Source organism: Chlorocebus sabaeus, chromosome 19, assembly GCF_047675955.1.
Source record: "Chlorocebus sabaeus isolate Y175 chromosome 19, mChlSab1.0.hap1, whole genome shotgun sequence".
Classification (NCBI taxonomy): Eukaryota; Metazoa; Chordata; class Mammalia; order Primates; family Cercopithecidae; genus Chlorocebus; species Chlorocebus sabaeus.
Window position 1 is genome coordinate 25,503,152 of NC_132922.1, and position 13,279 is coordinate 25,516,430.

General features: G+C 47.6%; 1 protein-coding gene across 6 annotated transcripts in view; it reads right to left on the minus strand.

Annotated features, from left to right (window-relative positions):
* Window positions 1-2,858: 2,858 nt before the first annotated feature.
* LOC119627085 (uncharacterized) overlaps window positions 2,859-13,279 on the minus strand; it is a 54,544-nt gene continuing 44,123 nt past the window's right edge. For 4 of the 6 annotated variants that reach the window (XM_073006872.1, XM_073006870.1, XM_073006873.1 and 1 more), the window contains 6 exons: window positions 12,684-12,769; window positions 11,228-11,249; window positions 8,484-8,557; window positions 7,998-8,019; window positions 7,654-7,695; window positions 2,859-3,638 (listed from right to left, as the gene is read on the minus strand). In XM_073006872.1, coding sequence (XP_072862973.1) covers window positions 3,634-3,638; window positions 7,654-7,695; window positions 7,998-8,019; window positions 8,484-8,557; window positions 11,228-11,249; window positions 12,684-12,769 — 251 coding nt within the window. In that variant the 3' untranslated portion in view covers window positions 2,859-3,633. Of the gene's footprint in view, window positions 3,639-7,653; window positions 7,696-7,997; window positions 8,091-8,483; window positions 8,558-11,227; window positions 11,250-12,683; window positions 12,770-13,279 lie in introns of those variants that run through there. The other 2 variants (XM_073006869.1, XM_073006871.1) reach the window with 2 other exon arrangements.

Here is a 13,279-nt window from a genome sequence, read left to right on the forward strand (position 1 = left end):
CGTCAGCTGGAGCCCACCACCTGGTGCTTGGGGAAGTGGCCCCTGCCCAGTGGGGGAAAGGGCGTGGAGGCAGCACATATGTGGTGGGAGGGGGAGGGGGAGAGGGAGATAGGAGGAGCCTGGGCGCCCTGTGGAGACAGCAGCCGCCATCCTCTGTGGCCCCTATCTCCATTCCTGCCCTACCCAGAGGACTGGGGAGAGGTCAGTGAGATGCTGGCCTTGGTGCCAAATTTAAGAGGGGCCAGAAATCTCAGGAATCAAGATAAACGAGATTTTAATATGACATTTAAAAATAAAAATTAGGCCAGGCACAGGCTAATTATGCACTCATGCCTGTAATCCCAGCACTTTGGGAGGCCGGGGCAGGTGGATCACTTGAGGTCAGAAGTTCAAGATCAACCTGGCCAACATGGCGAAATGCCATCTCTACAAATAAGAAAATTAGCCGGGCTTTGTGATGTGCACCTGTAATCCCAGCTACTTGGGAGGCTGAGGTAGGAGAATCGCTTGAACTTGGGAGGTGGAGGTTGCAGTGAGCTGAGTTCATGGCAGTACACTCCAGCCTGGGTGACAAGAGTAAGACCCCACGTCAAAAAAAAAAGTTCATGATGGACAAAACATTAACCGTTTAGTGAAAACTAGTGTCTGCCCAGGCCCCTCTAGGGATTGATGTTCCTCCTCACCCCTCGGGCTTGTCTCCTCCACAGGCCTCCACATCCCATAAAATCTCTCACCTCTTACCTGCCCCACAGGCTCTCGAGGCCTCGAGGGAGAGACCGCTTCCCTCCCAGGCTTCCAGCTCCAGCTGGGGGAAGCCAGGTGGGGCCTGTTTATGGGGGAGCCTTGCCTCATTGTACTTCTGCCAGTACTTGTACCCCAGCTGTGCCATGTGGAGCCTCCCTTCCCACAGAGCCCCAGGTCCCTTCAAGACCCCTTGGCCAGAGCCTATGGCTTCCTGTCGCCTTTAGTTGGGGCACAGCTCTTCTTGGTGTGTGAGACACTGGCCTGCACTCTAGGTCTTCCATCTCAGAGTCGAACCCAAGCTCTTCTCAAGGGCTGGTCTGACCAGGCGTGAGTCCCGAACCCCTTTGAAATATTTTGGATGGGAAGGGGGAGCTTTGTTGGCTCCCCTACTCTGGGGCAGTGGTAGGGAAGAGCGGAGGGTCTCCTGGGGTGCCTTGGCCCCGCAGCAGTGAGCTGTTGGATCTCCCAGGGGTGGCTGCTGCCTCTCAGGCCACTGTGCCCTGCTATGGCAGATGCCCCCTGAGATGCCAGCGACCAAAGGCTGGCCCTTACTGGGTCCTCTGCATCTGCCCTCTCAGCCCCTGACATGGCTTCACCCACAGCCTCCTGCTGGCTTCTTAGGCCCCTGGCCAGGCAGCTTTGGGAGGTGACAGGGAACTTGCAAGTTCTCTTTTCAAACCCACCCAGTTGCTCTGCAAAATCCTTCCTGAGCCCTGAGGCCAACCAGCATGGGAGGGGGAGTGGCCCGTCCACCCTCAGTGCCCTTTCCTGTCTTGCAGGGGCCCAGAGTATCATCAGCAAGGGTCTGATCTGCTCACTGGTGTAGAAGCTGCAGAGGAGCAGCTCCAGGAACTCATCCCGGCCTCTGCCTGCAGGAGGATGCAGGAGAGGGTCTGGTACCTCCTCCCCATGAGGAAGGCAAGAACAGGAGAAGCACTGATGATGATTCTGACACCCAGCGGTCACTGAGAGCCTCCTATGTGCCAGGCATTGTCTCCAAACCTCACATTTAGAAAACCCTCCAGCGAGGCGATGTCTGCATTCACAGGTGAGGACACGGAGGCGCAGTGTCTTGTCTCTCACCCCAGGTCACACAGATTCATAGTCTACATCCTGGCCTCAAAACTGGGGGAGCACAAAGACTCAGAGCTTGCGGTGGTTGGGGGGTGTTCCCACACTGGGCCCCTCATTGTGAGGATGGGCTGGTCACCGACCCCGAGTCCCTGCCTTGGCCATGGCCATGTTCCCTTGCTGGGGGGGCCCTCTTGCCTTCCCTAAGTCCTGGCTTCTCTTTCTTCTGAGAGTCTCATTAGAGGCCTGGGTGAGTATTTCTCCAAGTGTGGCCCCTGAACCAGACCCCGGGTGGTCTGTGGAAATGCGTGTTCCCAGGCCCCATCCCAGCCCCATCATTCTTAGGTTTGCACAGAGGTCCCTTTCTGTGCGACCAGGAGAGTGGCTTTCCAGGAGAGAGCTTTCTCTCTGAAACTGCGGCCTCCCCAGCCTCCCCCGATCCTCCTGTGTCCACTGTGACCGCCATCCTTGCCATCATTTTCTGTGTCATCCCCAAAGGTCACAGCAGGGGAACTTTGGCCCCACGTTGAGAATTACCTGGCTCAAAAGAGTGCTGAGGTGGGAAACCCAGCTCTTGCCTCAGCGTCTCGCTGCATGAATGAATCAGGGAATCCCTGCAGCAGGGGGACGGGGTGGCACCTCCCCTGAGACTGTAGGCACAAGGGTCAAAAGAGGGCTAGAGTGCGAGGGTGAGAAGAGACCCCTTGAGCTTGTTAGGAATGCCCTGTGTTGGTGGCCTGCCGAGAAGTATGTGTCCCTGGACACACAAGCCATCAGCCTGCTCCTGAAGGTGCTACACTCACCCATGGGCAGAGTGTGCCTGAAGGCCACCAAGGCCTTCACCATGCTGCCAGAGGCCCCTGAGGGCTGGAAGGTCCTGCAGGCCCACACGCATACCTTCCGTGTCCTGGAGAAGGACTCTGACAGCAAGGCTTACGAGGGTGAGGCTTACAGCAGGAGACCCAGATCACCGTCGATGTCATTGAGTGGAAATCCTGAGCCCCTCGTTGAGTCAGATCTGATCAGCCACTTCTACACCTGAATCAATGCACTCAGTCTCTTTATTTCAAGTCGGAATGGCACTTTCCGTTCCTGGAGCACAGTCACATCTCTTTTCGCGCTCTTGCCAAAGGCAAAATGCCAGGCCCAGAAGCACCAGGTCCTGGATGGTACAGGCCGAACCCAGTGCCAGGGTGTGTATGGGAGGTGCACTTGGAGTTTTGCTCGCTGCTGGGGCCAAGGGTTTCCCTCAGAATGTAGAGAGCAGAATTGAGATCTCCAGGGACAAAGCTGGGGGCAGGAACTTGGGCTGGGGGAAGGAAGGAACGCAGCTGTACCAGGCACCTCCCAGGTTTCAGAAGCTCCAGTGATTGACCCATGGGGTGTGGCTGGGTGTGGCTCTCCTCAGCCAAGTTTGCCTGCTCCCACCCTGGGTGGCAGGAAGGAAGGTAAAAGGTGAAACCAGATGCAGTTTCTTTTGACTGAGGATGAACTCTGTCCTAACAGGCTCCCCCAGGGATGAGAGCTTGGGACAGGGAGAGGTTCTGGTTTCTTCCTTAAGATCTTCCCAGCAAATAGCTGCATTCTCCAGTCACCCAAGCATGCCCTCAGGCTGGCCTGAAGCCCAGCCACCTCAAAGGCACATTCCTGGTGCTGTCCAGGAGGGGAGCCTAGGAATCACACGAAAGTCTCCATCACTTCTTTACGCCAAGCCTGGGAAAACGCCTGACGGCAGAGCTTGAGCCTCCCTCAGATGTTCCTGCAGCACGCGGTGGCCTGCCCTTTGGGTCAGCTCCCTGGTCAGCTCCTGGGAGGGCTTCACCCTGGATGAAGGAGAGACAATCCGTTTTCAGTGAGAGCAGGCTCCCAGCTTTGTGCACTATGACATCATCCCACTAAACAGCCTCCACGCCAGCATCTCCTGGGCTCCCACCTCTGCAGTCCAGGCTGAGGAGAAATCAGAGATGCGGGAACTCATTAGCTAGGGACAGAGGTGCCTCTGTTACAAGGGGAGGGCCAGGAACACAGACTATGTTGGGACCTAGAAGTCCTGAGCACCACACCCTTGCCTCCATTCTCCAAGGCCCATTTACCACACCATTATCAGCTTCTGGGATGTAAGAAGCTGCTGCTGGGAGAGGTATGGGAGCCAGCCTGGAAGAGGCAACTGGTGGTTCAACTGTAGCCCAAAGGCACAAACTGCCACCCCAGACAGCCAAGGCTGGACAAGGGCAGTGGGATAACCAGTGGCTATAATCCCACAGTGTGGAGGGAGCCTGCTGTGTTGAGACCCCAGCTCTACACTGACTGTTTACCTATGGAGCCTGGGGCAAGTTGATTAACTGCTCAGTGCCTCAGTTTTCCTAGCTCTAAAGTGGGGATAGTAATTGTGCCTATCATAAATGGGTATGATTTTGGCAGTGCCAGGTGTATCATACTGAAAACAAGTGCCTTGTACATTGTGGGTACCCAAGAAGCCAGTTTACAGTCCCTCAGAGGAGATACATCAGCAGGCATCTGAGGGAGCCTGGAGTCCTGCATCCTGCAGGTGCCTGGGGTCCTACGCCCAGGAGAAGCTGCTCCCTCACTCCACAGCAGTCTACAGAACACCCCCTCCTGACCAGAGGTACACCTGTTTGTGCAGGTGTCAAGAGGGAGCCCTGGGCCTCTCTGGGCTTTGATCTTCCCTGGCAGGACTGTAGAGGGCCCAGAACCCTGCCTTCTCCCAGCCAGGCCCTTCCCTCCTTTCCCAAACTCACAGCCTCTTCACCGCTCTCTGCCTCAGACTCAGGACTAATCTCACTATGTCCTTCGTCCCTGTTTGCATCAGGGGCTGCAAGAAGCTCAGCTCACCTCCCCCTCGAGGCCCTGAATACTCCTTTTTGACCCCATCTGCTGAAACCTTTTTTCCAAGCCCTCTGGAGGTCCCAGGGCCTCATCCTCTCCCTGGAACATTCTTTCCTTTCTTGCTTGGACTGAAACCTAGCTCTCCAGAGACCTGCTTCCCCACCCTGGGCGTCCTCCTATGTGGGGCTGCTTTCCTCCCTCTCTGCCCCTCATGCCCTCACTGGAGTGGGACAGGTCCTTACAGACCATCTCCTGTGCCTGTTCTGAGGAGCCCTCTGGTTCGGAATCCCTGCACAGGTCTGTGGCCCTGGCCCTCTCCCCTCCCCAGCACCACACCACCAGATTGCTCTTGTAGGGCACCACGTGGTCTCCATGTGAGGGAAACAGGACCGCTATGCTGCATGACTACCTCCCCCTCCAGGATGCTTTTCACATCTTCCACGATCCCCTCACTGGAGACCTTCCATGGCCCGGACTCATCTTAGGCTTCCCTGTTCTCTCCATGTGCTACTGGGGTGCATGCCTCAGAAAATGAGCAGTGCTGTCACGGAACTGACTGCTCACGGGGACTTGTGGTCTTTGGTGCATTCCAGGCTCCACCACAGTCTCTGCATCCACAGGCAACTGTGGTCCTGGCTGCTCTCTGCCATCAGGTTTCCCTTCCATTTTTACTTATTGCCTAAAGAACTTCATATAAAATTCTATTTAACAGTAGTTTATCTCAGACTCCCATATAGAACACATCAATTATTTCAATTTTTTTCTTCTTTCCTATCACTATCTAAAAGCACACTTTAGACCAGTGTGGTTGACTGTATCTAATGTTTAACCTATTAGATGGGCAATTTTTTTTTTTGAGACAGAGTATTGCTCTTGGTGATTCTCTTTGATTCTCTCTGTTCTCATTCCATGAGAACAACCACATGCTCTATGGAAGCATAATCCTTCAATTGCACTCAAACAACCTGTCAGTAACTTTTCACTCCCTGAGCCAAGAGCTTCTCCATCCCAGTTTCAGCAAGAAAATTTCTGAGTCATGGAGCAATGGGTAACACCAGCCTCACTAAGCTCACACACCCAGCTGTGGAAGCACATTTCATTTTATGGTAAGTCTACTTTGCCACTACAGGCGGTGCAGCATGTTAGTTTCTAGATTAGCCTTTGGTGTTAAAGAGATCCAGCTCCTGGTGTCTCCTGAGTAATTTACTTAACTGAGACTCACATTCCTCATCTGTATAATGACTATAACAAAACTAATTCTGTCTCAAAGTGATTGTGACACTTCAAGGAGGCAAGACAGAGAAGTGTCCGTATAATATCTGATACTTAATTTATATGTTATTTTCATTCTTATAACTTAAGCACCTGCTTATTAACTACAGTCATATGTGGCAGAAGGACATTTTGGTCAATGACAGACCACATGTATGACAGTGGTCCATAAGATTATAACAAAGCCGAAAATTTCCTTTTGCCTAGTAAAGTCGTAGCTGTTGGAATGTCGGTGCAGTGCGTTACTTACCTGTGTGTGGTGAGGCGGTGTAAACAAACCTACTGCACTGCATCATTAGAGTAAAACAACATTTCTTTTTGGTAAAGATTTTAAGTCATATGTTATACAAATGAAAGACTAATCAAAGTGATGGTTTTTAGAGATAAAGAGTCGACGAGGATTTGGAGAAATGGCTACTCATGTATGCTATTAGAGGAGCATGAATTGGTGTCATCATTTTGGAAAAAGTTTTGCATTATCTATGACAATGAAAGATATGCCCCCTTCTAATAGTCTGCTCGGCAGACGTGAGTGCTTGTGTTATTCCAAAACCACTGACAAAAATACTCAAAGCACCATTACTTGAGACAGCCACAATTATATTTAAAAGAACCCTGGCCAGGCACAGTGGTTCATGCCTATAATCTGAGCACTTTGGGAGGCTGAGGCGGGCAGATTACCTAAGGTCAGGAGTTCATGACCAGCCTGGCCAACATGGTGAAACCCTGTCTCTACCAAAAATACAAAAACATTAGCCAGGCATGTTGGTGGACACCTGTAGTCCCAACTGCTCGGGAAGCTGAGGCAGGAGAATGGTGTAATCCTGGGAGGAGGAGTTTGCAGTGAGCTGAGATCGCGCCACTGCACTCCAGCCTGGGCGACAGAGCAAGACTCTGGCTCAAAAAAAAAAAAAAAAAAAAAAAAAGTCTAGAACTTAAGTGATGAATATCATCTTAAAAGCCAAAACCAAAGCCAAAGTTTTGAAGACAGGAAATAGTGTGATGCTATCTTTTGTGGGAAGGAACTATTGGCTTCCCCAAAAATTAGAGAACTGGGGAGAAAGAAGCCTCATCTCAAAATCTGTGATTGGGTTGGGAAATGGAGGCTGGAAACATGCTCAAGGTCAAACATTCCTCCTCCCTTCAAAGGAGACTGGAGTTTTACCAGTGAGCCCAGAGTGAATATTCACTCCGCCATTGACCCCGGGAGATCCCTTTAAACCAGGAGTGCACAGCGAGGACAGAAGCATGAATGTACACTAACAAGTCCTGAAAGGTCACAGGGTGATTCTCGATTTCCTCTTGACACACAGCAGAACTGTGTCTCTAGGTTCCAGGAAATGCCTGTGAGAGAGCTGTGTCCACCAGATTCCCTTCATCACAGATGACACCCAGTGCTTAAGCCTACACCCCTTGTGCACAATCTCTAGGAGTGCTGAGTAATCCAAACCAAAGGTTGTGATGTTCCACAGGCAGAAAAGAGCAGGTGGACTGCAAAGAGAGTCTCTCATAAACACGGCACCCCCATAGCCCATAGAGACAGTTCTTACCATGACGCCAAGAAACTCTGAGAACAACAAGACAGACCTCACACATATTTCCATTTTCTTTCTGATTTCATACCCCCTCCTTCAGCCCCTCCTCCTAATCAGCAGGGATAACCTGGAGGCTCCTGGGAACCTTTTCCCACTGGGTTTTTCCTGGCGCGTAGTTCCCTACCTGGATGAGTCTCCTCGTCACTTATACTCTCCAGCATCAAGTCTTTAGAAAGAAAAACACCAGGATAAGTCATTAGAGAGAGTGACTCGCCCACTCCTCCTACATTACCTGAAGCTGAATGATGGGCTATTCTCCCACCCCATGCTGCTTCATACGTGATCCCCTCATCTTTCTTCTGGGTTGACAAACCTTCCTACAGCTTCTTGGGCCAGAGTTCTATACTGGCAGAATCACTTTCACGAGAACCCCAATCCTGTTTACCAGCAGGAACCCAGAATCAGATTTCTATACACCGAAGCTAGCAAGTTTTTCCCTCAGGAAGTGAGATATTTCATGGTACATACCGTTTTCATTCCAAGCTGTTCCCTGCAATTATATAAAAGTAAACATCGTGAGAATCAGATTCTGCTGTGCGCTTCACATAGATCTGTTATTCTCTGGACAACGATAAAAAACCAGAAGGTGGTACAGCGATTGAGCCATAGGTCAAAGTCCCCAAAGACTACCACAGAGGATAGCTATAGAAAAACCAGACCTTTATTCACAGAATTTACCTTTAATTTTATATGCAAATGCACAATGCTTAATCCAAAGAGGAAAACTGGTGTGGAAAATGCCTCAGCATTCCAGTTGATAATGGATGCTGTCATTTAAAAGCACTCTACCACATATAAGGTGGGAAGACACTCCTACTGAATTCCAGCTCCACAAAGAGAATAGGGTACATTGTACATAATGTGCATTGCCAGATTTTCATATCAAAATTAACTGAGAAGTGAAGGAATCAGGAAAGCAACATTGCTGTAGAAGACCAAAAAAGGGGATCTTACATGGACATCATCATCATCATCTTCATCTTTGTATCGTGGTGGGCATCTTAAAAACAAGCGGTCCTCAGGCCAAGCTGGAAGGACACAGAGGAAAGATCAGTTCATTGGTGGTTGGTGACTGTGAGTCACTCAGGGAGCTTTGCTGGATGTGGTGTATGGAGGTGGTTGATTAACAAGCATGGACTGAGTTGATGCTGGGCTATTCCCCTGAGTGGAACAGGGCAGAGAAGGGGAGCAGGAAAGACATGAGACATGGAGATCTTCACCTTGCACTAGAGGCATCAGGCAGCAACAGAGAAGAGTCAACCCAAAATGAAACTAAAATGCACACTAAGGGTCAATGGAAGAGTGCCTTCCTCCCTCTCAAATGTTTTGAAACTCTCCTAAACAAACAGCATTTTCTTAACATATTCAAGACCCTATCAGTACACTAGGATCCAATTACACTGGTACTACATTTAGCATCTGTTTAAAAAAATTGTTACTTGATTAAAAACCTATTGTATTAATGAAATGAACTCAGTTTTACCCAAATTATTATATTAAGCATACACCCTTTTTCATAGAAATCATTTTAAAAATTAAATATTAATGTGCTACAATTAAAACTAGCCATGATTTCCTCTTTGTAAGTCTTCTTCTGGAACCAGGATGTGTGCACAAAACCTATTGGGCCCCTGTGATCAGCGGCTTCAGCAGCTCTGTGTCACTCTCCCTGAGGAGGGTCCCTAAAGATCAGGCTTCATTCCAACAGGCCAACCTCACACAGCCTGCGCAACCTACACCAGGGAAGCTGAGAGTCGTGACTCTGAATACTTTCTGCCATGAGGGTAAGTTTCCAGGTTGAAATATACATTGTTTACTGAAATGAGGAAATGTATACCAATAGAAATGGATGAATTCAGGAAAAAATGTCCATGCATACAGGGGTGATTTCTTTAGTTAACTAGCTTACCAAAAAAAAAAAAAAAAAAAAAAAAAAAAAAAAAAAAAAAAAAAAAAAAAAATTATTTGATGCCACTTAATTCAGATATACAAAAGAGTGGTATAAAAAAATCACAAATTTGGCCGGGTGTGGGGTCTCATGCCTGTTATTTCAGCACTTTGGGAGGCCAAGATAGACAGATCATGGGGTCGAGAGATTGAGATCATTCTAGCCAACATAGTAAATCCATGTCTCTACTAAAAATAAAAAAATTAGCTGGGGGTGATGGCACATGCCTGTAGTCCCAGCTACTAGGGAGCTAAGGCAGGAGAATCAGATGAACCTACAAGGTGGAGGTTGCGGTGAGTAGAGATCACGTTACTGCACCCTGTCTACTGACAGAGCAAGACTCCGCCCAAAAAATATTTAAAATCACAAATTTTATTAGTCATGTTAAATCTACCTTATGAGTTGTCAACATAAAGATTCTAGAAAGTAAAGAAGGTGCAAAGAAGTTGAAAGGCATCCCGTATTCATGGATAGGAAGAGTAAACCTGACTAACACACAATACTACACAAGTGATCTACGGACTCACAACAAGTGCTATGAAACTGCTAACAGCCATCTGTGCAGAAATGGAAAAGATAATCCTAAGACTTTAAATAATTTATATATGCCTCAAATAACCATGGTAACTGAAAAAGAATAGTGTTAGAGGATGGACATTCAAGAGAGTGAAATCTACAAAAAAAAAAGATAAATTCAGATAGTGTGCTCCTAGCTCGGTGGCACCCATAAGTATCACAGACATAGAATAGAGAGCCCAGAATTAAATGCATACATAAAGTCAGCTGATCTTCAACAAAGGTACCAAGAATACACAATGGGGAAAGGAAAGCCTCTTCCACAAATGGTGGTAAAACTGCATATTCTCATTCAAATGAAGAAATGGAATGCTGACAGTGTGCTCAAGGTTGTGCTTCTCCCTCCATTTCCAAGACACTGGAGCTTTTATAGTGAGCCCAGAGTGAGTTTTCATTCTGTCCTCTGCTCCCAGGGAGATGTCTTGATACCAGAGGTCAACAGCAAGCACAGACAAATGAATGTGCTGCCATGAAACCTAATAGTTCATAAGGTAAGGATCCATTTCTCCTATGCATCTGGGCACACCGCAGAAGAATTCTGTCTCCAGGATTAAGCAACTGCCTGTGACAGAACTGTGTTCCAAATCAAAGGCTCTGACATATTGCAGTGGCAGAGGCAGAAAAGAGCAGCTGTTCTCAGAAAAATCACCTTTAAATAATAAGATGTGATCGAAATCACAGGATACTCAAAAACGTAGTACTTCTCACCCTGATGACATTGAACTCTGAAAATAACAAATTCAGCTTATATTTACTTTTTCTCTTTCTACACCCTCCCTCAGCCTCCTAAGCAGCAGGTATAACATGAAGGTTGCTGGAAATGCTGTTTTATTAGATCCCACCTGAAGTCTTGTTGACTACCTGGAGAGGCATCCTCTTCCCTGCTGAGATTCTCCAGAATCCACTCTTTAGAACCACCAACACCAGAATAAGTCAGTGAGAGGTGCACTTCTCCTACTCCAGGCGAAGACACACTGGCTCACACAAAATCTCCTGTTGATTCTCTGGGTTCACACACATTTCTACAGCCCCTCTGCTCATAGTTACCCGCTTGCAAAATCATTTGCTCTCACCACACCCCCAATATTTTTTAACAGGAACCCAGATTAAGGTTTCTACATATGAAAGCCAGCAAATTTGTTTCTCAGAAAGTGACTTAGTTGAAGGTACATACCCTGGACACGTGATGGTAAAATCTGCAACGAGAAAAAAGAACATGCTATGAGGATCAGATCAATTCTGCTGCACCCCTTACACAGACCTGTTAGTCTCTTGATGACTTCAGAAAACTAGTTGTGAAACAGTGGTTGAATCAAAGGTCAAAGACCAAACATTTTAGCATAAAGGACACGTGTGGAAAAGACAAGAGCTTTACCCACAGAATTTATCTTTGAGGTTGATGTAGATTGCTAAATGCACAGGGCCTAATCCAAGGAGAAAAACTGGTGTGGAGGAAACTGCCTCTGCATCAGTTGATGATGGATGCAGTCCTTCAAAAACATCCTAGTGTGTCATGTATTAGATGAAAAGAAACTCCCACTGACATCCATCCTCACAGAGAATTGTGTATGTTGTACATAATGTGCCGTGTCATATTTCTATATCAAAATTAATTGAGAAGAAAAGAAATAGGGTGAAAAAAATAATGTATACACTGGCCCATTTTTAAGACAAAATACCTTGAACCAGTTTAGGTCAGCAAAGGACAGAAGAAATAGTAGGTTCTTTCTTGGATGGGCAATGCCTGCTTGTTGGGCCCCTCCTCCTCCCCACTTAGTTGCCCTCACTTGAATCAAAGAAAATTAGTCTAAGACGAAAATTTACTAGCCTGCAAAGTATCTCGCTTTGTCTGTTCTTATCACCCTACCCAGCTACTTGAAGAGCCCCTGAGCTGACTAGGATGATAATGCATTGTGGGCTGCAAAAAAATGCAGTAAGAGAATCCTGGAAAAACACCTAAATCCCCCAACAACAATGAGTAGGCCACACCCAGGAAAACTGTAACCCCACAGTACTCAGCCTATGAGGAACCAGGGGAGAGACCTGCACACTAGGGGATAAATTGCTCATTGAAACTCTGCTGGGTGTGTCTGCCCCTCAGACACCGGATCTTGCAACACTATCAATAAAAGTCTCACTTTTGGCCAGGCGCAGTGCACTGGATCTTGCAACACTGTCATTAAAAGTCTCACTTTTGGCCAGGCACGGTGGCTCATGCTTGTAATCCCAGCACTTCAGGAGGCCAAGGTGGGTAGATTACCTGAGGTCAGGAGTTCCAGACCAGCCTGGCCAACATGGTGAAACCCCATCTCTACTAAGAATACAAAAATTAGCTGGGCATGGGGACATGGGGACACATGTTGTGATTCCAGTTACTCGGGAGGCTGAGGCAGGAGAATTGATTGAAGCCAGGAGATGGAGGTTGCACTGAGTTGAGATTGCACCACTGCACTCCAGCCTGGCCAGTTGAGCGAGACTCTGTCTCAAAAAAAAAAAAAAAAAAAGGAAAGAAAATCTCACTTTGCTGTTTTTCAGCTCCATGAGTCTGTTCTTTGGGTTTGGACTGGTAAGTTTGTTTCTCACATCAGAAAACCAGCATTTCCTTAGAAGACAAAGAAAGGTGGTCTTACCTGGACATCATCATCATCATCATCATCACAATCATCATCTTCACTTGGTGGTGGTCTCACTAAACCCAGGTTGTCCTCAGAAGAACCTGGAAGGACACAGAGAAAAGATCAGTGCCCTGGTTGTTTGTGACTGTGAGTCATTCCGAGCTTTGCTGGATGTGGTGTATGGAGCTGGTTAACAAGCATGGACTCAGTTGATGCTGGGTGGAAGGGAGATGGCAGAGGAGGGGAGCAGCAAAGACATGAGACATGGAGGTGTTGGCCTTGTACTAGAGGCATCATGCAGCAACACAAAACAGTCAACCCAAAATGAAACAAAAACACACACTAAGGGTTAATGGAAGAGTGCCTTCCTCCTTCTGAAATATCTTGAAACTCTTCTAACAAACAACATTTTCTTAACATATTCAAGACCATATCAGTACACTAGGATCCAATTATGCTGCTACTACATTTAGCATCTCTTTTAAAGGATTTATTACTTAATTAAAAGCTTACTTTATTGGTAAAATGGATTCAATTGTACCCAAATTATTCTATTAGTCACACATTCTTTTCATAATTTAGAAGTTAAATTTTAAAATGCTACAATTATA